Source organism: Ranitomeya imitator, chromosome 4, assembly GCF_032444005.1.
Source record: "Ranitomeya imitator isolate aRanImi1 chromosome 4, aRanImi1.pri, whole genome shotgun sequence".
NCBI lineage: Eukaryota > Metazoa > Chordata > Amphibia > Anura > Dendrobatidae > Ranitomeya > Ranitomeya imitator.
The window spans coordinates 183,564,447-183,590,801 of NC_091285.1; the positions used below are offsets into that span (position 1 = coordinate 183,564,447).

The 26,355-nt window shown below is 42.5% G+C and overlaps 1 protein-coding gene across 3 annotated transcripts in view; it reads right to left on the reverse strand.

Annotated features, from left to right (window-relative positions):
* The window catches only part of PDE6A (phosphodiesterase 6A), a 155,777-nt gene that overhangs the window by 8,237 nt on the left and 121,185 nt on the right, over positions 1-26,355 (reverse strand). For all 3 annotated transcript variants that reach the window (XM_069764158.1, XM_069764160.1, XM_069764161.1), the window contains exons 13-20: positions 22,735-22,842; positions 22,346-22,455; positions 21,052-21,139; positions 16,376-16,476; positions 13,844-13,951; positions 13,471-13,534; positions 8,466-8,540; positions 252-335 (exon numbers count right to left, since the gene is read on the reverse strand). In XM_069764158.1, coding sequence (XP_069620259.1) covers positions 252-335; positions 8,466-8,540; positions 13,471-13,534; positions 13,844-13,951; positions 16,376-16,476; positions 21,052-21,139; positions 22,346-22,455; positions 22,735-22,842 — 738 coding nt within the window. The remainder of the gene's footprint in view (positions 1-251; positions 336-8,465; positions 8,541-13,470; positions 13,535-13,843; positions 13,952-16,375; positions 16,477-21,051; positions 21,140-22,345; positions 22,456-22,734; positions 22,843-26,355) is intronic.

Genomic DNA, 26,355 nt, shown 5'->3' on the forward strand with positions numbered 1-26,355 from the left:
AGTGGCATTTGTATTAGGTAGCAATTTAGTCTTCTAAAACATTACAAATGACTGATAAGAATGATATATTATATTAATTTAGTGTTGCAATTTTAGGGCTTATGTACCAGCCACTTGTCAAAGACCGGAAGGAACACTGGGGCTTATGCACCGGATCATCAGGGAAGGAACAAAGTGAGTCTAGTATATGTTATCATATCTGCTGTGGTTTTGGTATTTTTTTGCTACATATAAATAGGAAAAAAACTTACCTTATATACAAATGTGCATACAAAATCAATAAAACCACATTGCAGCTTCGGCAGCTCATCTGCTTTGTTCCTGTCCATCATTGGCTATAAGAAAACAATATGAATAAACATCCTATGTATATGCTATGTATGTATATACTTTTTATTATCCTTTGAGTAAACTTTATTATGTCATATAGCTATTGTGTATGAATCCATTTAGTCTCGCTTTTCAAATTCATTCTAAAACAAACAAGCAATAGACACAATGGGCTGATTCATAATTTGTCATTTTTTTAGAGTATTTTTTTCTGTGCTGTGCTATTCTCTACAAATGTGTGAGCCACATTATTCAAAACTGCAAAAATGCACCAGTAGATCATAAAGTTTGAGCAAAAAGAAGCACACAAATATTACGTGTGCACAAATTTACTGGTATAAATAAAATCACTACAGGGAGTACTGGAAACCAGTCCCGTAAGGTCCTTGTTCACACGTCCACAAAAAACATGTACGTAAAAAAAGGTACCGGTATTATTGTTTTTCATTAGTGTGTCATCCGTTTGTCATCAGTGTGTCATCAGTGTGCATTCTATGTTTTTCCGATACGAAACGATAAGAAACAATGAAATTGCAAAGCTTCTCCTATCCGTTGCAATATGAAACACGTACGGCACACGGGTGCCATCTGTGAGCTGTACGTGTTTTACAAGGACCCAAAGATGTATGATGGCCCTTGTCATCCATGCTGCCGGGAAAAAAACGGAAATGTCTCTATGTGGTTTACACAGACATACTGTATGCATAGCACAATACATTATAATGGGTATGCATGGCATTTGTGAAAAAAAAATAGATACAACATGTGCTGCAAACACGATGTGTGAAGGAGGCTTCACAGTGAGAATTGTCATTTATAGGGCTGGGTCAAGTTAGACTGACAACTACATAACCAATCATGTAACCACCAGGACCAGAAGAAACACTGCTCATGCCATAATTCTGTATGTGAGAACAGAGAATACAGTGCTTGCGCAAGTTGAAAATGAAATGATCTCTAGAAGGCCTAAAGTTAAAGATGACACCTTTAGTTTGCGTTTTAAGCAAAAAAATATATGTTGGTATTTTCTTTTCGTTTTAAAAAATGACAAAAAAGAAAATGGGCCGATGCAAAAGTTTGGGCATCCTTGGAAATTTGTGTGGTCAGATGACTTTGACCAAAGTTTCAGACTTTAATTAGCCTGTTATGGCTTATTCACTATCATCATTAGGAAAGGCCAGGTTATGTAAACTTCCCAGTTTTATAAACACCCAGCCTCCTCATAGAACCTTTATGGCGGGGGTGGGGAATCTTTTTTCTGCCAAGTGCCATTTGTATATTTATAACATCCTTCGGGCGCCGTACAAACTCTGCCCACAAAGTACATCCTGACTCTGGCACTGGTGTCAGGATGTAATCTTTGATTGCATGCCCTTCAGTGTTCAGTAGTGAACACTGTGTGTGTATGCTAACAGAGCAAGCAGAAATTAATGAGCTGGTTGTAATCAAAATACACCTCCCTGCCCAAGAATGTGGTCCCTGAGAATCTGCTCGGGGGCCTGATAAAAGGTCATCAACGGCCATAAATGGCCCTTGGACCTGAGGTTCCCCACCTCTGCTCTATGGGTTCTTCTCAGAAGGTGCCCAGCATTCTGAAAATCAAAATAGTGGAGGCCCATAAAGAAGAGAAGGCTATAAGAAGATAGCAAAGCTTTTTCAAGTTGCCCTTTCCTCAGTTTGAAATGTAATTAAGAAATGGCAGTTAACAGGAACAGTGGAGGTTAAGATTCGGTCTGGAAGACTAAGCAAAAATTCTGTGAGAGCTGTTTGTAGGATCCACTTGACTGTAAAAAACCTTCAGAAAGATTTAGCAGACTCTGGAGTTGTGGTACATTGTTCTCCTGTTCAGAGACACTTGCACAAAAGTGGCCTTCATGAAAGAGTCATGAGAAGAAAACCTTTCCTGCATCCTCACCATAAAATTTAGTGTAAGAAGTATGCAAAAGAAAATTTAAATAGCCTGATGCAGTTTGGAAACAAGTCCCGTGGACTGATGAGGTTAAAATAGAACTCGTAGCCACAATGACCAAAGGTATGTGTGGAGAAAAAAGGGCACATAATTTAAGGTAAAGAACATCTCGCTAACCATTAAGGGGGTGGATCAATCATGCTTTGGGGTTATGTTTCAGTCAATGGCACTGGGGACATTTCATGGGTAGAGGGAAAAGTGAAGAGTGGATTCAATGAAATTTCAACAAATTCTTGATGAAAACATAACACCACCTGTAAAAAAGGTGCAATTGAATAGAGGATGGCTTCTACAAATAGATAATGATCCTAATAACATGTTAACATACACAATAGACTGCCTAAAAAGACACAAGCTGAAGGTTTGACAATCACATCACAGTCCCCAGATCAGAGCATTATTGAAAATCTGTGGCTAGACCTCAAAATAGCAGTGCATGCAAGACAACCCAGTAATCTCACAGAACTGGAAGAATTTTCCAAGGAAGAATGGATGAAAATCTCTCAAACAAGAAGTGAAAGACTCTTGGCTAGCTACATAAAGCATTTACAAGCTGTGATACTTTCAAAGGTGGTTGTGACTAGATACTAACCACGCAGGGTGCCCAAACTTTTGTGTGACGCCCCAGGGTCCTGGTTGTCACAGTGGCATTGCTTTCCTCATGGGGAAAGTGATGTCACGCTTGGAAGCGATGGAAGATTCCTCTTAATAGGTAATTATCACGTACAACACCATTCTGACTTCAGGCCAGAAGGGGGAGCTCTACTCCCAAAATCAGGGGAGCTGCTCTCTCTTTGGTCGGGAGGAGGAGTTAGTTGCTAGTGTGGCACCCCTAGGGGTATTTGCCACAAAAATAGTTACTGACAGTAAGTACAAATACTAAAATAGCAAGACTGCACTACCACCTCCGGCCAGAAGGGGGAGCTCCAGAGACTCCCCTTGATCCATTCTGGTCTGAGAGAAGAAAGGGCAGTTGGGCTAAGGAGCTGAAAGTGAGAGGTCATACAGTTGAATCTCTAACAGCCCTGTGACTGTTACCAGGCCTAAATCACCGGCCTGAGGAGAAGAGGGATAGAGAAAAAGGACATTGTGAGAACCGGGTAGCATTAATCACTACCCAGAACAGGCGCAAAGATGGATACCGGATCCGTGGCTGTATTCATTACATATAATACAGCAACCGGAAAAACGTGAGGTGATATCAGCTTCACTAGGGTCGGACGCAGCAACAGACACAGAGTTCAGCGGTACTCCTGGAGGGGGTAAGCCGATAAAAGGACTCGGGTTGCCCGTCGAACCAGGACCCGGAGGGGACAGATTGGGCCGGCAGCCAGTTCACATACAGCAGCAGGGCCACACAGATATTGCGTACAATAAGAGGCGAAGACCCTGGCAGGGTCAAAGTAACTCAGAGTTCCCATACAGACTCCGGTGACAGGACTGGTTGTAAATCCTTTTTTGTTAAAGTAAACTGGTTAAACGTTTCAGTGCCTCAGTCTTTCATTTGGACAATAGCCATCTATCCAGGATTGGGATCATCACCGCTGGGAGAACCTGCTGCTGATCAAGTAAGTGCCTGTTCCCTCACGATACCCTTTACACTGTGAATTGCCTGAGGCCACAGCACCGGGTCAAGCCACCCGTGACACCCCCCTCAAGAGACAGACCCCATTGGTCCGGTGCTGGGTATCCCGGTCTCCTGGGCGTCACCATTGGCGTCACGAACAGGATCTAGCCAGCCCGTATACCGGGTATTGTGTGCCGTGATTGGAGCCTAAAACTGTGAAAACTTGGATGAAAAATCTTGAAAATTGACTTTATTAAAGAAAAATCCATTCTCCATTGAAAACTATTGAAAGTGACTTTTCCCCATTGGTTATAATGGAGTAAAGATGTCCGCCATCCCCTGAGGTAATCACTTCATAACCGTTAGGCACGAGACTGTTAATTGAGCTACGCCATCACCTGAGCCCCAGTCTAACTGAAAAACTTCAGAATCCGCCATTACAGAGCGCGGTGGGTGGGAGCAGCAGGGGGCGTGTCATTGTGGGCGGCACCAAGCTGAGCGCTCTGACATCAGAGCAAGGGGAAAATCGATCCTGCTGCACAGCGGAACGAATCTACACTATCCCGACGGAAGCGGAGGACCGGAAGGGTCCGGATTAACTAAGGGGGCACAGTATGTCGCAGCACGGAGACGCCGCAGCACCCGGCGACGCTAATGCAGCTGAAAGACAGAGTGTCGATAGAGAGTCCGGTAGCGCAGCGGTGCAAGGAGTGGCGCCCATCATGCCGGTGCTGATGCCATATACCCCGGGTGGCCCATGGCTTCCAATGTATGAAGGTGAGCCTAATACCCTTGACGATTTCAGAGAAAAGATGCTGGCCCATTTTGACATGTTCCCTGTGGGTGAAGTTCAGCGTGTTAGTCTCCTGATGATGCAGTTAAGTGGCCATGCTAAGCGAGAAGTCACAGCATGGGCAGCTGATCTAAAAGGCACTGTTGAACGCATATTTGCTGGATTAAAAGCTACATTTGAAACCACTGCCAGCAGCAAAGCTAAAGTACGATTCTTTAATTGCAAACAAAAAGTTAATGAGGGCGTGAGAGACTTTGCCTTAAACCGGCAGGAAGCCCTTAAATCACTTACACTGGCTGAACCCATTTTTAACACCGGAGCGGATAAACTGCTAAGAGATCAATTTATTGAGGGACTCTACACCCCTTCTCACCGGGGGCATGTGAGCATGCTTGTTTTTAAGAACCCTGAATTGACATTTGCCCAATTAAAGGAGAGCGTTATACGTCTCCAGCTGGCAGAGGCACCTCGGGATCAGGATCCTGCGCAACTCATGGCAGGACCAAGTGCTCAAGAGAAATCGTCGAACCAATAAACTGGACAATCAGTGGGAAGCCGTACCCTACACAGTTTTACCAACAAGAGTGGATAATCCTAAAATGTGTCTCATTAGCAAAAACGGAGGCTTAACATCTGTACTAGTGTCAAGAGACAATCTTAAATTATGTCCGGAAGCATTGAAAGAGCCAGACGTTGTCCAGCCAGAACCAGAAGTTATTCAACCCATACAGGTTCAACCAGTAAAGGAAAAAGAAGAGGAAGTGTATCACACCTGTATAGGAGACTTTCCCAAAACCCTACTAACATACCATGGTGCAGTAGTGGTTCCCATGGTGGCCTTTTAGCCAACACCAAACCCAATACCAGAAGTCCCAAGACAGGAAGAGGCTGACCCCGTACTACAGGAGGTTCCAGGCCAGGAAGAACAGATTCCTGGTCAGAGTAATCCCATTCACGGTGGACTTGCCAACTTCATAGTCGTGGAATTATCTTTAGCAGAGCGGGCAGATACTAAATCCGCAGTAGACAGTAGTACACCACATGAAGAGACACCGCTATTACGTAGATCACAGCGTAGTACCCAGGGTCAATTACCGGCCAGGTATGCAGATTACCAACTATAAAGCTCATAATGTGAATTGTATATATGTTATGCCGTATATAGTTAAACAGAAAATGTAGTATAGTCATTGCTATCAGTCTGCAACGTTTAAGCCCACTGCCTACAGAGACTTGTCTGTATGAACTTATTGCATATTCTTGAACTTTTTATCAGCCCGGAGGCACTAAATCAAAGCTCCGGAAAGACTGCTTTTTGAACTTTGCTTTTTGCTCTTTTTGAACTTTCTTTAGACTTTATATTGATAACTCCGTTGGAAAAATGGAACTAAATTCCTGGACACTAAGTACAGTGCCGTTCCTAATACCTTCAAGGATAGAACTGTATTAATGGACGCTATTTGAAGTGACTTTTTACAGAACTCTATTTTTGTTTCCTTGAGTGGTTTTTGTAACTTTTCATTTTTAAGACTCTGTACATATTAATTGTTATTTCAAAATGTTATTGTCCCACAGTCCCGGAGTACTGTTCTTAACTAAGGGGGAATGTGGCACCCCTAGGGGTATTTGCCACAAAAATAGTTACTGACAGTAAGTACAAATACTAAAATAGCAAGACTGCACTACCACCTCCGGCCAGAAGGGGGAGCTCCAGAGACTCCCCTTGATCCATTCTGGTCTGAGAGAAGAAAGGGCAGTTGGGCTAAGGAGCTGAAAGTGAGAGGTCATACAGTTGAATCTCTAACAGCCCTGTGACTGTTACCAGGCCTAAATCACCGGCCTGAGGAGAAGAGGGATAGAGAAAAAGGACATTGTGAGAACCGGGTAGCATTAATCACTACCCAGAACAGGCGCAAAGACGGATACTGGATCCGTGGCTGTATTCATTACATATAATACAGCAACCGGAAAAACGTGAGGTGATATCAGCTTCACTAGGGTCGGACGCAGCAACAGACACAGAGTTCAGCGGTACTCCTGGAGGGGGTAAGCCGATAAAAGGACTCGGGTTGCCTGTCGAACCAGGACCCGGAGGGGACAGATTGGGCCGGCAGCAAGTTCACATACAGCAGCAGGGCCACACAGATATTGCGTACAATAAGAGGCGAAGACCCTGGCAGGGTCAAAGTAACTCAGAGTTCCCATACAGACTCCGGTGACAGGACTGGTTGTAAATCCTTTTTTGTTAAAGTAAACTGGTTAAACGTTTCAGTGCCTCAGTCTTTCATTTGGACAATAGCCATCTATCCAGGATTGGGATCATCACCGCTGGGAGAACCTGCTGCTGATCAAGTAAGTGCCTGTTCCCTCACGATACCCTTTACACTGTGCATTGCCTGAGGCCACAGCACCGGGTCAAGCCACCCGTGACACCCCCCTCAAGAGACAGACCCCATTGGTCCGGTGCTGGGTACCTCGGTCTCTTGGGCGTCACACTAGGCAGTTGCTAGGCAGTTGGGAAGATTTTGTCAGTTGGTGCCAGACAGCAGACTGGAGCAGTCAGAGGCAGAAGGACGAGTGAGGAGCCGTACAGTCTGAGGTGCTGTAGCTCCTAGATAGCGAGATACAGAAGGAAGAGCAGCCTTTAGCTAATGCGCTGGAGAGCGAAGCACAGGAGGTGACAACAGGGGAGAATAGCAGCGACTGGGCTACATCCCTGATTGAGTATAAATCCTACACAGAACCAAAGGAGTATATGTCCAAAACAATTTTAACAAAATCAATATTTTATTAATAAATACATAGTCATAACCAGTATAAAGCAGACATGAAAAGCACAGACATCAACTCATATGGGGGGAAGCACCACAACTGCAATAACAGAATGAGTCAGTGAGCGGGCCAGCAAGGGTATAGTCCATATCCACTGTTACCTATACAACATATAAAGCCCATTTAGTAGGACCGGATATAAGTGGATGTACCTAAATCTCCGTACAAATAATAAGCATAAAATGCTCCATCTCCTCTATCCAATTCAACAAAGTACAAAATGTAAAGGACCCCTTTAAAGGACACTAAACTTACCCATGGTAATATCTGTCAGTGTGCGCTCCACAGCAGCCCCAACGCGCGTTTTGCGTGGGCTTCTTCCGGGGGCAGCCCCCCTTACACGTGACTCATTTGCATAGGCCTATTTTCCTTTTTCTAATTTTTAAAATGTAAAAGATGGAAAAAAATATATACATTCCCATTTTATTTAGGTGTATCCATATAAATGGCCCACCTTGTATCTATTTATCTATCTATCTACCTACCGATCTATCTATCTCTCTATCTATCAATCTATCTATCAATCTATATATATATATATAATTTTTGCCTAAATATGATGGAAATGTGTCATATTTAACATTATCCCTTTTAGAGATCATTTAATCTTCAACTTGCTTAACTACCGTATTCACAATTACAGTAATTGTGACTAGGGGTGTCCAAACTTTAAGATGCCACTGTACATAAGCACTAGAAACCATTTTCACCTTCTCTGTAGGGTCTCCAGCAGTCTCTAGTTGCTAGATACACAACATTCATCTGCCTGATCACTTGCTTGTCTTTTAAGGACCAGGTCCGGCATCAAACACGCCATTGTGGTTATGTTGTATCCTGAGCGTACGCAGTTCTTTTATGGTGAGAATGACTATGCACTAATTTGCTTCACAATATCTTATTCAGGCAACTTCAGATATCTTATTGTATCTAATTTTTAGACAATCTTATTCACAATCCTTCATTTAGTAACTTACAATAGGGTTTTGTTGCAGTACAGTTCTTTCCAGGTCACCTTGTTCCCAAAACTCAGCCGCAACCAATAGAGCAACCTACAAGTTAAAGTAATAGTGTGACATTTATTACAATATTACAACACTGGATCCTATGTTTGCTTATTCATCAACTCAGTCATGGAACATAGAAAAATGGAACATTGCACATATTCACACTGATAGGATAATGTACACCAAATATTTACTCTGTATAAGAGAGTGAAAAATGGCGCTCAAGAATGAAGCGGCACAGTACTTGGCCGAGAAATTCTTCATTACCTTCTTTGCACCAGGAATCCAACTGATCAAAACTTCTAATGTGTCATTTTGACATCTCAAAAGTTTTGCACAGTGACCAACTAATTTTTTGTTGGTTTCTTTCTAAGAAACAAACTAACAACAGATTATGCTGACAAAAATACAAGTTCTTGCTGTTGCAAAGAAACATCTGAGCTTGGTCTAAATGTTATGCAGCTAATAGCAACAAAGATAAAACTTTCTTATTTTATGCCAACGTTTTTACCAATCTTTTACACTCAGTTGAATTTATATTTCCGATAGCAGAATTCTCTGAGGAATGCCAAACAGGCTTAACCTATCTATTGAACACTCATTCTAGAAATCATTGCTCTCCAATGATCTCCTGATGCGGTGACATTCCACTAGATATTACTTCCCCTTTAAATTACATAAAGATATGAATGCAAGCGCAGCAGAGTTTTATTAAAGGGAATATGTCAGCTGTTTCTTGCTATGTAATCTGACATACACCTAAAACCACATTCAATGTCACTAGGCCTAAAAGTTTATACACTGCTCAAAAAAATAAAGGGAACACTTACACAACAGAATATAGCTCCAAGTAAATCAAACTTCTGTGAAATCAAACTGTCCACTTAGGAAGCAACACTGTTTGACAATCAATTTCACATGCTGTTGTGCAAATGGAATAGACAACAGATGGAAATATTGGCAATTATCAAGACACCCTCAGTAAAGGAGTGGTTCTGCAGGTGGAGACCACAGACCGCATCTCAGTACCAATGCTTTCTGGCTGATGTTTTGGTCACTTTTGAATGTTGGTTATGCTTTCACACTCGTGATAGCATGAGCCGGACTCTACAACTCACACAAGTGGCTCAGGTAGTGCAGCTCATCCAGGATGGCACATCAATGCGAGCTGTGGCAAGAAGGTTTGCTGTGTCTGTCAGCGTAGTGTCCAGAGGCTGGAGGTGCTACCAGGAGACAGGCCAGTACACCAGGAGACGTTGATGGGGCCGTAGTAGTGCAACAACCCAGCAGCTGTACCGCTACCTCAGCCTTTGGGCAAGGAGGAACAGGAGGAGCACTGCTAGAGCCCTGCAAAATGACAACCAGCAGGCCACAAATGTGCATGTGTCTGCACAAATGGTTAGAAACCAATCCATGAGGATGGTCTGAGTGCCCGACGTCCACAGATGGGGGTTGTGCTCACAGCTCAACACCATGCAAGACGCTTGGCATTTGCCACAGAACACCAGGATTGGCAAATTCGCCACTGGCACCCTGTGCTCTTCCCAGATAAAAGCAGGTTAACACTTAGCTCATGTGACAGATGTGACAGAGTCTGGAGATGCTGTGGAGAGCGATCTGCTACCTGCAACATCCTTCAGCATGACCAGTTTGGCAGTGGGTCAGTAATGGTGTGGGGTGGCATTTTTTTGGAAGGCCGCACAGCCCTCCATGTGCTCACCAGAGGTAGCCTGACTGCCTTAAGGTACCGAGATGAAATCCTCAGAACACTTGTGAGACCATATGCTGGTGCGGTTGGCCCTGGGTTCTTCCTAATGCAGGACAATGCCAGACCTCATGTGGCTGGAGTGTGTCAGCAGTTCCTGCAAGATGAAGGCATTGAAGATATGGACTGGCCCGCCCATTCACCAGACCTAAATCCAATTGAACATATCTGGGACATCACGTCTCACACCATCCACCAGCGTCACGTTGCACCACAGACTGTCCAGGAGTTGGTGGATACTTTAGTCCGGGTCTGGTAGGAGATCCCTCAGGAGACCATCCTCTGCCTCATCAGGAGCATGCCAGACATTGTAGGGAGATCATACAGGCATGTGGAGGCCGCACACACTACTGAGCATCATTTCCTTGTTTTGTGGCATTTCTACTGAAGTTGGATCAGCCTGTAACACCATTTCCCACTTTGATTTTGAGCATCATTCCAACTCCAGACCTCCGTGGGATATTAGTTGTGATTTACGTTGATCATTTTCAGGTTTTATTGTTCGCAACACATTCCACCATGCAATGAATAAAGATTTACAACTGGAATATTTCATTCAGTGATATCTAGGATGTGGAAATTTAGTGATCCCTTTATTATCTTGAGCAGTGTACAGTATATTCATCTAATATCACTAATGGGAGAAATACATTTTTGCTATTTGAAAACAAATGAATGGTTAATTTTATTAATGCAATAAATAGCGAAAGAAAATGTTATGTATGTGTATATATATATATATATATATATATATATATATATATATATATATATATATATATAATGGGGCAACATATAATGAGGCAAAAGAGGTGGCACCTGAGCACAAAATCATAAATCCCCTACAGTCCCAATTTATATATATAGTACAATAAATATCAATTGTGGCAAAAGATTAATGATGTCTGATATGAAATTATAATATTTATTATATATTGTAATATATATCAGACATAATTAATCTTTCATCACACTTGATGCCTGATACATATTATAATATATATATATTTAGTCAGCCACCAATTGTGCAAGTTCTCCCACTTAAAAAAATGAGAGAGGCCTGTAATTGACACCATAGGTAGACCACAACTATGAGAGTCAAAATGAGAAAACAAATTCAGAAAATCACCTTGTCTAATTTGGCAAGATTTATTTTGCAAATTATGGTGGAAAATAAGCATTTGGTCACCTAAAACATGCAAGATTTCTGGCTCTCACAGACCTGTAACTTCTTCTTTAAGAGTCTTCTCTTTCCTCCACTCATTACCTGTAGTAATGGCACCTGTTTAAACTTGTTATCAGTATAAAAAGACACCTGTGCACACCCTCAAACAGTCTGACTCCAAACTCCACTATGGTGAAGACCAAAGAGCTGTTGAAGGACACCAGAAACAAAACTGTAGCCCTGCACCAGGCTGGGAAGACTGAATCTGCAATAGGCAAGCAGCTTGGTGTGATGAAATCAACTGTGGGAGCAATAATAAGAAAATGGAAGACATACAAGACCACTGAAAATCTCCCTTGATCTGGGGCTCCACGCAAGATCTCCCCTTATGGGGTCAAAATGATCACAAGAACGGTGAGCAAAAATCCCAGAACCACACTGGGGGAACTGTTAAATGACCTGCATAGAGCCGGGACCACCGTAACAAAGGCTACCATCAGTAACACACTACGCCACCATGGACTCAGATCCTGCAGTGCCAGACGTGTCCCACTGCTTAAGCCAGTACATGTCAGGGCCTGTCTGAAGTTTGCTAGAGAGCATTTGGATGATCCAGAAGAGTATTGGGAGAATGTCATATGGTCTGATGAGACCAAAGTAGAACTGTTTGGTAGAAACAAAACTCGTCGTGTTTGGAGGAGACAGAATGCAGAGTTGCATCCAAAGAACACCATGCCTACTGTGAAACAAGGGGGTGGCAACATTATGCTTTGGGGTTGCTTCTCTGCAAACGGAGCAGGATGACTGATCCGTGTACATGAAAGAATGAATGGGGCCATGTATCGTGAGATCTTGAGTGTAAATCTCCTTACATCAGCAAGGGCATTGAAGATGAAACGTGGATGGGTCTTTCAGTATGATAATGATCCCAAGCACACCACCAGGGCAACAAAGGAGTGGCTTCGTAAGAAGCATATGAAGGTCCTGGAGTGGCCTAGCCAGTCTCCAGATCTCAACTCCATAGAAAATCTTTGGAGGGAGTTGAAAATCTGTGTTGCCCAGCGACAGACCCAAAACATCACTGCTCTAGAGGAGATCTGCATGGAGGAATGGGCCAACATACCACCAACAGTGTGTGCCAACTTGTGAAGACTTACAGAAAACGTTTGACCTCTGTCATTGCCAACAAAGGCTATATAACAAAATATTGAGATGAACTTTTGTTAATGATCAAATACTTATTTTCCATCATATTTTGCAAAATAAATCTTGCCAAATAAGACAAGGTGATTTTCTGGATATGTTTTCTTATTTTGACTCTCATAGTTGTGGTCTACCTATAATGTCAATTACAGGCCTCTCTCATCTGTTCAAGTGGGAGAACTTGCACAATTGGTGGCTGACTAAATACTTTTCTTCCCCACTGTATATATATATATATATATATATATACATATATATATATATATATATATATATATATATATATATATATATATATATACCCTATTATTTATATGATTTTTACACTATTTATTACATTAATAGAATTATATATTTTTCCTATTTGACTTGTGGTTTTCTTCCATTGGTGATATACATGTAATCTGTGAGCAGCATGAGGGACAGAGACCCTGATTCAAGCAATGTATCATTTAGTTTATTGTGTGTGCAGCAGTTATGATAGAGTCGCCATTTTCTCTGCTGAAGATCTAGCAGAGCTTAGTTGATAAGCTGTGTATTTCCTCCCACAGCTTTTTGTGTACAATGGATTGTATAGTGACAGAGAGCTGCTATTCAGTGATGGGCGCTTGGGTGGACTAGCAGGCACGATGCCAGAGGTCCTATACTGATAACAATCTCTTGCTAATAAAACACGGATTGTATTGAAACAGCAAAACAAAGCCCAATAAGTGACATATCACTGGGATCAGGGTCTCTGCTACTACATTATGGTGCTCACAGATTACATAGCAAAATCATGGTGACATATTCCTTTAATGGAGACTTAACAATGTATTTTTACATAGATTGGGTTAGTATACCTTGCTCTGAATCTCCCAGGGTTTTGCAATGGCTGACAGATCACACGCGGTCATCATCATTGCCCTAACAAGGAAGAAAAATCAAATAATTTGTCCTGATAATAAAGTGCTGCTTTATTGTATGGATTTTTAGATAAACCGGTGTCCAAATGCCGTATTATTCTACAATATATCACCAAGAAATAACATATCCCATCAATCTTCTTGCAGTAATTGCATAGAGATGGGATAATCATTGAACTGGGCCCTTCATGTTTTCTTATATAGTACCGACATGAATGCTAAATTGAAATTAAATTAAATAAAATATTTTTTTGAAAAATGATTAAAGCACAACCAACACAAAATTGATAGTGAGTGACATGTAACATACATGACAATTTCTTTGCGAGTCTGTTCTAGCATCAGATACTCCGTCCAAGCCTCCTCGCTGTCATATGTTTTGGACTGGTCTACTATCTTCTGAAACATGGCCCTCTTCCTGTAAGAAAAAAAAGAGAAATTGTTGCATTTTCACTTCAAAGATATGTCCCGCATGAAAAATGTAATACCAATCAAAATATCGTCTACATATAAACTATATCGACATGACCGCAATGTGTGAAGGAACGCTTACATTTTCTACTAGTGATAGCTTAAATAATCTGCTATGGACTTTAGGTACTTATGGCTGTCAGTCTACTAAGCTTAGTCCCTTAACAAATGTTTTTCAGTATACCATAGTCATATTAAATTGGCTACCTTTCACAAATAAAAATAAATCCCAACCATTGTATTATGTGACGAACCGTCTCCCTAGACATGTGAATATAAATGAAAGTGAGTAGAGATGATGAAATCTTTTGAAATTAGCATTTTCTGCAAAATTCAATTTATAGCGGCTGTATTTGTGGTGGTCTTGTCCCTACATATGAAGCATATCCCTTGGTCCGGTGTACAGATTTTGGGATACTGGCATGTAGCGACTGTCTCCAGTGGTCATATTGATGCATGTGTTGTCATTGCTGCAGGACAATCTCTTAAAAATATCCCGCCTACGGCATCTAGTAGGTGGCCATCTTTTACCCCTCTCTAGTTCTCCTATAAGGCTTTTTACAATAAGGATCGCAAAATTAAGCCCAATATTCGGAATAAAGCAACTGTATATTTGGGTAACAATCCAAATGTGATTTTTTCATCAGTAAAAATAAAATCCTATATCAGAACCAGCAAAATACAGTGGCAGCTCACAGAACAGATTTCACTATACTGTATATTCTTTGTCTTAAGCCACTTGTGCAATTTTGAGTCCTACAGTGTGTGCTGCGAGCTTCTGTTAGCAATATTTTACTTACTGTATTACATTAAGTTCCAGATTTTACAGTCACTATGGTGTTTAAATTATTATTACATCTTATGAGGTTATTAATGGTTGTCTGAGGTATATTAATATTATTTTATTATTATCATTATTATTTATTTATATAGTACCATTAATTCCATGGTGCTGTACATGAGAAAGGGGTTACATACAGGGTTATAGATATCATTTACAGTAAACAAGTTTATACAATGACAGACTGGTACACAGGGGAGAGGACCCTGTCCTTGCGAACTTAATGTTCTGGCATACTGAATGCATTTGGACAAGCAAATCATCAAAATCCTCTGCTGGCAGCTTCTTTTGTAATTGTGGATCAATGATGTCCAAGATTTGGCAATGGCAAGCCATGACAGCACATTTAAGCTACACAGACTGCTCAAAAAGCATGAGTAACAAGTGACCTGGAGTTGTTTTGTTGAAAAGCGGCTACTGGGACACTGGAGAAATGGCAATAACTCTTGTTCTGTGACCAAATCAATGTAATGCTGATCTATTAGTGTACTTAGAAAAAAGACAATTGGAGTCAGGTTACTATACATTATGCTACCATACATCATAGTCCCGCACAGCCTCTTCATGGTGTTACCCACGTGGTTTTCCGGACCAATCTCTGGCTATCATTGTGTCCAAAACAAAAGTGGGATGTCTTGAAGTAGTCATTCCAATCTCGTTTGCTACTCCCAGGATTATGGTGTGTGTTGGCATAATGTATGGCAGCTGGACCCCTCTAGTCTTTATTCCAGGTACACTAATATCTCCGTGTTACATTGATTTTATTGTGGAATCAGTGGCACAACCATTCCTCCAAAGTGTCACAGAAGTAATCTTTCAACATCACAACACAAGGTCACACATTGCTTGTGCTCCTGTGAGCAACGTGCCTGGCCTAAATGTGCTACCATGGCCTGCTGCATCTCCAGACTTGTCTACCATCAAGCACATCTGGAATGTCATTATTTGGCAATTGTAAAGGGAGTTGCCAGCAGCGGATCTTGATGATTTATATGTCCAAGTGCATTTTTTACATTGATAGCTGGACAGTACAATGAAAGCAATTGTTACCATCCACATTTTGTGTCTCCCCTATTTTCTCATAGATTGTAAGCTTGCGAGCAGGGCCCTCATTCCTTTTGGTATCTATTGATCTATGTGTTTATTGTTATGCTGTAATGTCCGTTGTCTGTACAAGTCCCCTCTAAAATGTAAAGTGCTGCGTAATATGTTGGTGCTATAGAAATAAAATTATATTTATTATTATTCATGTGGCAGAACATTCCACAGAAAAGCATTAACAGCCTCACTGATAGCATGCCAAGGCGTATAAGGGTGCATTTCTGCTTGAAGCGCTCATTCTCGATACTGACGAAATTGAGATGTTTTCAAAATTGTATTTCCATTTTTTCATCATTTGCATATCATTAACATGTCTATAGATCCTGTGGTTTCCATAATTCAAGAACGTTCCCTTCTTGGTGTTGGAAATTCACTGGTTAGGAATGTATTATCCTCCCATACAAGGTAGAAAATCTTATGAACACTTACTTGAAATACAAAGCCAAGTCTGTTGCTATAATTGCAATATCCATCATATGGATGGCGTGATCATATTGTCTCCTGTTCAGGTTTTGGTAGATGTTTATTGACTGTGAGAAACAAGACACAAGGCATCAGCTGGATATACTTAAAGGGGCTGAGCTCTGCTAGGACAATCTCTTCTCAATCTGAATGTTTGGCCCTGTTAAAACAAAAGCATTTATGACCACCTCCAGTGCCGGCGCCGTTTCAGCGGTGTGTGCACTCGTGTTCCCGGGGTTCATCTGAGGTTGTTTTGTCACGTGAGCCTGGGGCCCAGTCAAAGCTGGCGCCACCGTCTCCGCCTCCAGACATATGAATAATCACAAAGAAGTGAGAGCTCCGGCTCCCTCCATGAATCACTGCCGGAGACCGATGATAAGATCGGTGATAAAAGGTGAAGAGGGCCGCAGGTGACTATAAGAATAATATCAGGGACGGGGACCTTAGATTAGAAGCACCAGTCCAGTAAAATAGAAAAAAATGCTGAAGTGGTGCATTAAAATGTCGTGTGAATACTGTAACATCAGTCAGGTCTATGACTGACCCACTAAATTAAAATGTAAGATCATCTCTATGTTTAAATGGATCTGTCATGCAGATGATAATAAATTTTCTGATCTATGTTGAGCACTGGTAATTATTCAAAATCCCTGTTTAATATTACCCAATATTGTTCATCGCCTGGGGAAGCTGCAAATAGCCATTAATTTCTCTAGCAATGGATGACCATTTAGTAAATGGATAAATGGTTGGCTCAGTAATATATCACAGCGAGAGATGCTATCTGCTGAGGATCATATGAGGGATCCAAAGAAAATGACTAAATCCTACGATAGCTAAGGCTACTTTCACCCATCAGTTTTTTGCCGTCAGGCACAATCCGGTGAATTTTGAAAAAAATGGATCAAAATTGGCAAAATTTGTCGCCGGATCCGTTTTTTTTCTCATAGACTTGTATTAGCGACGGATTGCGACGGATGGCCTCACGTTTCATCTGTTTTTTGCCGGTTCCATTGAAAATTGTGCTTCTGGCAGCCGGAGAAAACGGACTTAGTAACGTTTTTTGTGTCTGTCGAACGGACAGCGACGGATCCGGTGCCTTACGGCGTTTGCTAGAATGGAAGTCTATGGCACCGGATCCGTCAAATGATGGCATCTGGCGATAGTTTCCATTTTTTAAAACTGAGCATGCTCTGATTTTTTTTTAGGGTATGTGCATTAGCATTTTCCATTCTGGTCTCTCTCTCTCCCCCCTTAGGATCTAATATTAGCCGGATCAGCTAGTCAGATCCAGTGAAAAAACGGATCCGTCGCATTCGTTTTTCACAATTTACGATGGATCAGTTTTTTTCAAAATTCGCCAGATTGAGTCTAAAGTAAATATAAAGTGAACTGTGAAAAATAATGCTAGCTGAAAGAATTTTGTGTAGAAAAAGGTGAGCAATTAGTGGTAAACTCAACAAGAGGCTTCGGCAATATAAGAGGCTGTAGAGGTCTAGTACATCAAGGAGCCTGTAGTTACAACACAGTGAGCATCAGCCAGTCAGACAACAAATTCTACCAGGAAAAGGATCCAGAAAAGGGGCAGAAGCATTACCCCGGAAGAGGAAGTTGTATTGTGAGGTGCCAACCCAATGTGGAAAATTTAGTGTCTTGCCTCATGTGGGAATCTGGAGAGATAGCTGCTGGAGTGCAGGAAGTAGTAAAGATGGATTCTACTGATATAGCTCTGCAAGAAATTTAAAACGCTGCATCAATGAATACCCTATAGTCTGATGCAGGTTATTTGTTATGTCCTTGCTTATTACCTTCACCATAGTACATAGCAGGCCACTGCCGTGGGCATCCAAGGGCGTAGTACAGATAGTGGGAGGATGATAATGGGCACCACGTCACATTTGTCACTGGTGTTCAGGGTTTCCAAATGAAGACAAACAAAATCTTACCCTAAAGCCTAACGCATGTGTAAGGCCCAAAAGTGGTAGTATATGTGCTTCTAAGATGCAGCAGAGCTGGCAGCTACCTCATTAGGTTTGCACAATGTTCACATTTCCCTTGGCAGATAATGTACCTTAGAATTCAGCACACAGAACTAGTTTATATATGTATAGCGTGATGGACTTATTATGTTCTGCCATCAGGAGGTTGTTAAGAATGAACAAAGGAGCCCTGCTTATCATATATGGCCATGAGGTGGCATGGTTAGACCATATAACCGAGTCCTGGCTTGGCAGTGAGAGAGAAGGAGAGAGTGTATTTGCCTAGGAAAAGTGATGGATCAGGTAGGAGATGGCCAGAACTCTTCTAAAAGAGAAACCACAACCTCAGCTCAGACAGCTGTGAGATAAGGATTGTGCATATAAGCAGAATTTGGTGCTCAGGATTCACTTCAACATTGTTAGGCTATGTTCACATTCATGTCTTTAGGCGCAGCGTCATTGACGAATACCGACGCATGCGTCATGCGCCCCTATCTTTAACATGGGGGGGCGCATGGACATGCGCCGGTATGCGTTGTCATGCGTTGTATGACGCATGCGTTTTTTTTGTGCACCAGGCAGGGCGCGGACGACGCTACAGGTTGCAGTTTTGATGCGTCACATTTCTGAAGAAAAACGCATGCAACGCACCTGCGTCGTAAATGCACCAAAAAACACATTAGTGTCTATGAAAAATGCATAGGGCGCAGGTGCCTGCGTTGAGCCGCGTTTTTTGACGCATGCGCCTTTTGACTAAATGTATTTTTTGGGGGGCGTTTTGGATCTTCAATTGTATAGGACAACGCATGCGTCAAAAACTCTGCGTTGTGTATGCATTTGACATGCGCTGTGCGTTGCGTCGACGACGCTGCGCCCAACAATGCAAATGTGAATGTAGCCTTAGATCTGCATGAATATACCGGAAAGTAACTAATTGCTGCATTGGAATTGAATCACTGTTAAAGGGCCACTGTCACCCACCTCCAGCCATCATAAACTAAAAGAGCCACCTTGTGCAGCAGTAATGCTGCATTCTAACAAGGTGGCTCTGTTAGTTTTAGGTTCAAGTATTCCGAAAATAAAGCGTTTTTATACTTAGCCACAATTCCTGTCTCTAGCCAGGGAGGCGGGTCCTCACTCCCCAGCTCTAACCGCTCCTCTGCCGTCACTCCAATCTTCCTGCGCTTTCGGCGCCGCCCCCTCAGCGCTGTGTACGTTTCAAAACCGTCGCCTGCGCAGTGTACTGCTGTGCTGCGCAGACGCAGTAAGCTCTGGCCGTCTGACATCCCAGCCAGGCTTGCAGACTGCACCTGCGCGGGCATTGCGGCCAACCACCTTTGGAATCCCCGCTCCGCACTGTGTTATGCATTATGCGCATTTATGGCATTTTGGGTAGCATGTACTTGTGTTAGATCCTAAGAAAAGAACTAATAAAAGTTCATAAAAAGCCAACTATAATCAAATTTAGTAATCATCTTAGGGCTCTTTCACACGTCCTGAAATTTACGATAGTGGAAAAGCGTGTGACCACTGGGTGCCACATCAGTATCACACGCAATGGTGCCTGGGAATCAGCGGTATTGTTCGTGCTTATCCTTGGCACAGGTGCTGAAGACAGCTTACATAATTGTCCCCTGCTGGTGCAGTGATCAGCAGGGGACAATGTTGAGAGTTGTATTAAACTGATAACAGCAATAGCAGGCGGCGTATGATGGGATTATTCATCAGCCACTGCCTGCGCTATATATAAATAAATAGAAAAAAAAATATTTGAGGTTCCCCTGTATTTTTGATAACCAGTCAGGCAAAACTGACAGATGCAACCCTCAACTGTCAGCTTTCGCAAGGCTTTTTATCAAGAATAGAGGGATGCCCACACTGTATTTTGTAATTATTTAAATAAATCATTTAAAAAAATGATGTTGGGTCCCCTCCATTTTTGACATCCAGCCAAGATAAAGTAGTCAGCTGGGGGCTGGTATTCTTAGGCTGGTAAGAGGCCACAGATATTGGCCCCCCTAGCCTAAAAATTTCACATGGTGAACTGCGATGAACTTACTGAGCTGAATTACTGAGAACTCTCTGAGCTGTCTCCATTACTGTGCCATGAGCTTGATGTTACCGAACAATACAAAGGTAACATCAACCTCACAAATATGACCGAACAATACAAAGGTGACATCAACCTCACAAATATGAGTTTGACTTGCCAGCGCCACAGGGCAAGTGGAAAGAACATGTCAAAGCGCCAGAATTGGCGTATCTAATTGGCGCCTTTTCTGGGGCAGCTGCAGGCTGCTATTTTTTAGGTGAGGTGAGAATAGCAGCTTTACCAGCCTGAGAATTACAGCCATCATCTGTCTGCTTTAGCTTGGCTGGTTGTCAAAAATGGGGGGCACCCCAAGCTGTGTTTTTTAAATATTTATTTAAATGCTTAAAAATACCTTGTGGGGACCCCTCTATTCTTGATAGCTAGCCGTGCTAAAGCTAACAGCTGAAGGTTTCAGCTCGCAGCTGTCAGCTTTGCCTGGCTGGTTATATTAAACACAGGGGAACCCCACGTGTTTTTTTTAATTTATTTATAGTGCAGGTGGCAATTGTTTACCATTCAAGCATAATTTTATTATGCAACCATGGGAAAAAAATTTCAGCAATAAATGTTACCTCATCTTTAAGTAGTGTCTTGCTGAATTCCAAATGATGCCTTTCTAGGATAGATGACCCATGAAGTTTTGCTAATGGATGTCCTGATCTAAGAAGAAGAAGAACAGTTAAAATAAGACTTTAAGTTTTCTGTACATAGCAATCCATTATATGAGAAAGGGAAGACACATTTATAACAAATATATTACTCTACATGCATTATGCATTGATAGATCAAGGGAAAACTCAAAAACAATCTGGCAAATTCTGAGCCAAAAGCTAAACCGTAGCTTGGTAAGAATTGGGTATGTTGACAATTCATGTGTCATGTGCTTTGTCACTAATGTGTGTCAATTCTTCAACTTAACTAGCAAATATGACCTGTATGATATGTCCACAGTCTATACGCAAACAAAGTAGAACCTAACCTTGGCTTTTGACCTTAAAATGTCTAAGTAGTATCTAGCAATTTGCAATGCATGCTAGACATCAGGCACCACTGTCTCAGTCAATAACCACCTTTCAGCTTTCAATCAATACTTCTTTTTTAGACAAGGTACCAGTAGCTTAAATATATTTATCAATCATCGTCCTGTAATAAGTAATTTGTGGTTAACCAGTAAGCACTGCCTTTCTGAAGAGTGTTAATTTCATCTAAAACAGACAGTCCGTGACTGTGATTTTCCACTGGTGGGAATGAAGCAGCAAATCAGATCAACAGAAAGGACTAAACATAGAAATAAATGTCTTATTTGCTGCAGGTATTATAGTGGTACAAATTGGAAAGAGCTGCATCAATAAAATCACAATTTATTTCTAAAGAAATAGCCAATATATATAGCAGCAAGTCCAAGCAGAGAAAAACAGAAAGTGCACTCACCGGTTTATTGTGCGAAAGTCCTTTATTCAGAACATGTGTGGGCACACTGGGGAGAACGTGGACAAAAGACGACGGCCGTTTCGTGCTGCCGCGCTTCGACGGGTCTCCCCGGATTGAGACCCGTAGAAGCGTGGCAGCGCGAAACGGCCGTCGTCTTTTGTCCACGTTCTCCCCAGTGTGCCCACACATGTTCTGAATAAAGGACTTTCGCACAATAGACCGGTGAGTGCACTTTCTATTTTTCTCTGCTTGGACTTATTTGATTTCGCTATTTTAGTGCACCCAGTGTCAAGCAGGCATACACGGCACAGCAGCGGCATTTAGTTGCAGTTTTTGCGGAGGTGGTTCATCATGCTGGCATAACGGTGCCGTGTTTTTTCTACTTTTTGAAGATATATAGCAGCAAATCTGTAAGTGATGTGCAAGAAAACTTACTTCATCTGGTACAGATTGTTGGTACCTCGGTGGTCAATATCATGGCAGAAAGCAGCAGTCACCATTGCCATGGCCTCCAGATCTGTATAATAACGTTTCAAGTTTCCTGTCTGAAAAAGAAGGAATACATTTCTCCATCATTCCGGGAGAAGAAGTAGAGCTGACCATAAGTGGCCACAGTATACCAGTATACATAGATGTGCTAGAGATTATGCTTTGTCAGACTAGTATATGCTGCTCCTGCATATTTTTCTTGAGCGTCTACAAGGGTGCTCCTGTCCAGACATTCATTTCCAGGATGCACTATATATTTATGCAGTAAGATCAGTATTATGGTAATAAGTCCAAAATGTTCTAAAAGGCTAAATATAGTATAAATCCTTCCTTACCATAAGCAGGGTGAACATGGTCTGTCCCACATTGAAGCCATGCCGCCAGTTGTGGTAGGTGATTTTTCTGTATCCTTTGCTTACTGAGAATAGGAATCGTACTAAAACCTGTATGAAACAATCATTTCATTTGAGATTTTTATATAATCTTCAGACTCATGAGAAGCAACTTTTAACATTATAATTATTGATGAATCAGTTTTTTATTACGTTCTAAACAAATAAATAACTTTAAGTCACGCAGGACCATCAAATTACAAAAAAGAGGCAGAGTAACATCATACTTTGGGGGGGATGGGGAAGAAAGAGAGAACGGGAATGCAAAAGAAGGGAGGAAGGGGGAGGGGTAGGAGAAGAAAAGAGAAGGGGGTGTCACATCGGTACGACCTAAGCCATAACTCAAGAAAAAAGGTCCGGAAGTTGTCAGAATCTCTAATTTCTTCCCAAGGGTGTCATATCTGCCAGAATTTCTTACCATTATGCTTTAGAAATGATTGGTATTGCCAGCTCAAATAGGCTGCAACAGATAGACTTAGTAGAAGCCAGTACAGTTAGTAGGTCCTGTCCCAAGGACATCTAGGCGTTCAATCTTTTACTCATATGTAGTCACCTTGCCTTTACTCCACAAAACCCTGGTATGCATCCACAGGATGATGGAAGAGTTGAGTAAAGTGGTCTCAGGCACACAATTGTAGTAAAAGGGTGATTATTTAATGACTTACAAAAATTAAATACTATTAAAAATCAATATTTTATTTCAAATATTAAAATGTTTTCCCACAAAACACAAGCAATGATTATGAAACAAAATATATACAAGTGCTTCTCGCAAAATTAGAATATCATCAAAAAAGTTCGCTTATTTCAGTTCTTCAATATGACAACCAGTGGCGTAACTACCGCGGTCGCAGCGGTCGCCAGTGCGACCGGGCCCGGCAGGTCAGGGGCCCGGGCCCGGCAGGCAGGGTCGGACTGGCAGTGCCTCCCCCCGCTCCAGGGCCTCCCCCCCCTTCGCCGCCGCCGCCGCCGCTGCCTTGAATACTCACCCTGCTCCAGCGATGGTCTCGGCGTCTGCACTGCAGCTCGTTCCTGCTTGAGCGGTCACGTGACACCGCTCATTAAGATCATGAATATGCGCATATTCATGATCTTAATGAACGGTGTCACATGATCGCTCAAGCAGGAAGAAGGTGCTGCGCCGGCGCCGCCGTCTGGAGTCGGGACAGAGCGCGAGGGATGTCAGGACGGCCATGCAGTGGGAAGACAGGTGAGTATGAGGGACGAGGGACGGGGGGACGGGGGGACGGGGGAACGGGGGGGGGGGATGAAGGAGGACATAAGCCGGCGCGCCGAGCAGGAGCGGAGAGCTAAGCCTGCATACAGGGGGGAATATGAGCCATGCAGGGGGGAATATGAGCCATGCAGGGGGGGATATGAGCCATGCAGGGGGGAATATGAGCCATGCAGGGGGGAATATGAGCCATGCAGGGGGGAATATGAGCCATGCAGGGGGGAATATGAGCCATGCAGGGGGGAATATGAGCCATGCATACAGGAGGGGTAATATGAGCTATGTATATGGGATAGGAGGGAGATGAGCCATGCATACAGGAGGGGGGTCATTATACAGTATTGAGCATCATGTGTGGCCGTTATACAGTATGGAGCATCATGTGTGGTGGCCGTTATACAGTATTGAGCATCATGTGTGGCCATTATTCTATGGGGGTTACATTGAGTTGTATGGCAGGGCTGCAGGGGGGGGGCCCCATTTGGAAGTTCGCACCGGGGCCCCTAACTTTGTAGTTACGCCACTGATGACAACTGAATGTCATATTTTATATAGAGTCATTACAAACAGAGTGTTTATTTCTGTTAATGTTGATGATTATGGCTTACAAACAATGAAAACCTAAAAGTCATTATCTCAGTAAATTAGAATACTTTATAACACCAGCTTAAAAAATGATTTTAAAATCCAAAATGTTGGCCTACTGAAATGCATGTTCAGTAAATGCACTCAATACTTGGTCGGGGCTCCTTTTGCATCAATTACTGCATCAATGCCGCGTGGCATGGAGGCGATCAGCCTGTGGCACTGCTGAGGTGTTATGGAAGCCCAGGTTGCTTTGATAGCAGCCTTCAGCTCATCCGCATTGTTGGATCTGGTGTTTCTCATCTTCCTCTTGATAAAACTCCTGTTTTTATTAATGTTGACGATTATGGCTTACAATCAATATAAACTCAAAAGTCATTATCTCAGCAAATTAGAATAAGTAATAGCGATGAGCGAGTATACTTGTTGCCAGGGTTTTCCCGAGCACGATCGGGTGGTCTTCGAGTATTTGTGACTGTTTGGAGATTTAGTTTTTGTTGACACAACTGCATGATTTGCAGCTACTAGCCAGCCTGAGTAAATCTGGGGGTTACCTTGTTACTAGGGAATCTCCACATGTAATCAAGCTGTCTAGTAGCCGTAAATCAGGCAGCTGCAGCAAGGAAAACGAAATCTCCGAGCAGTCACAAATACTTGGAGACTACCCCAGCGTGCTCAGGAAAACCCGAGCAACGAGTATACTCGCTCATCACTAATAATTAACAAAAAACACCTGCAAAGGCATCCTAAGCATCTAAAAAGGTCCCTTAGTCTCTTTCAGTAGGCGCCACAATCATGGGGAAGACTGCCGACTTGATAGATGTCCAGAAGGCGGTCATTGACACACTTCACAAGGAGGGTAAGCCACAAAAGGTCATTGCTAAAGAAGCTGGCTGTTCGCAGAGTGTTGTATCCAAGCATATTAATGGAAAGTTGAGTGGAAGGAAAAAGTGTGGTAGAAAAACGAGCAACCAGGATAACCGCAGCCTTGAAAGGATTGTTAAGAAAAGGCTATTAAAAAATTTAGGGGAAATTCACAAGAAGTGGACTGCTGTTGGAGTCATTGCTTCAAGAGCCACCAATCATACACAGATGTATCCAGGACAAATGTCGCATTCCTTGTGTCAAGCCACTCATGACCAATAGACAAAGCCAGAGGGATCTTACCTGGGCCAAGGAGAAAAAGAACTGGACTGCTGCTCAGTGGTCCAAGGTGTTGTTTTCAGATGAAAGTAAATTTTGTATTTCATTTTGAAATCAAGGTCCCAGAGTCTGGAGGAAGAGTGGAGAGGCCACAATCCAAGCTGCTTGAGGTCTAGTGTGAAGTTTCCACAATCAGTGATGGTTTGGGGAGCTCTCTCATCTGCTGGTATAGGTCCACTGTGTTTTTTCAAGACCAAAGTCAGAACAGCCATCTACCAGGTAATTTTAGAGCACTTTATGCTTCCCTCTGCCGACAAGCTTTTTGGAGATGGAAATTTAATTCTCCAGCAGGACTTGGCACCTGTCCACACTGCCAAAAGTACCAATACCTGGTGTAAAAGCAACAGTATCGCTGTGCTTTATTGGCCAGCAAACCCTTCTGACCTTAACCCCGTAGAGAAACTATGGGGTATTGTCAAGAGGAAGATGAGAGACACCAGACCCAACAATGCAGACGAGCTGAAGGCTGCTATCAAAGCAACCTGGGCTTCCATAACACCTCAGCAGTGCCACAGGCTGATCACCTCCATGCCACCCCGCAT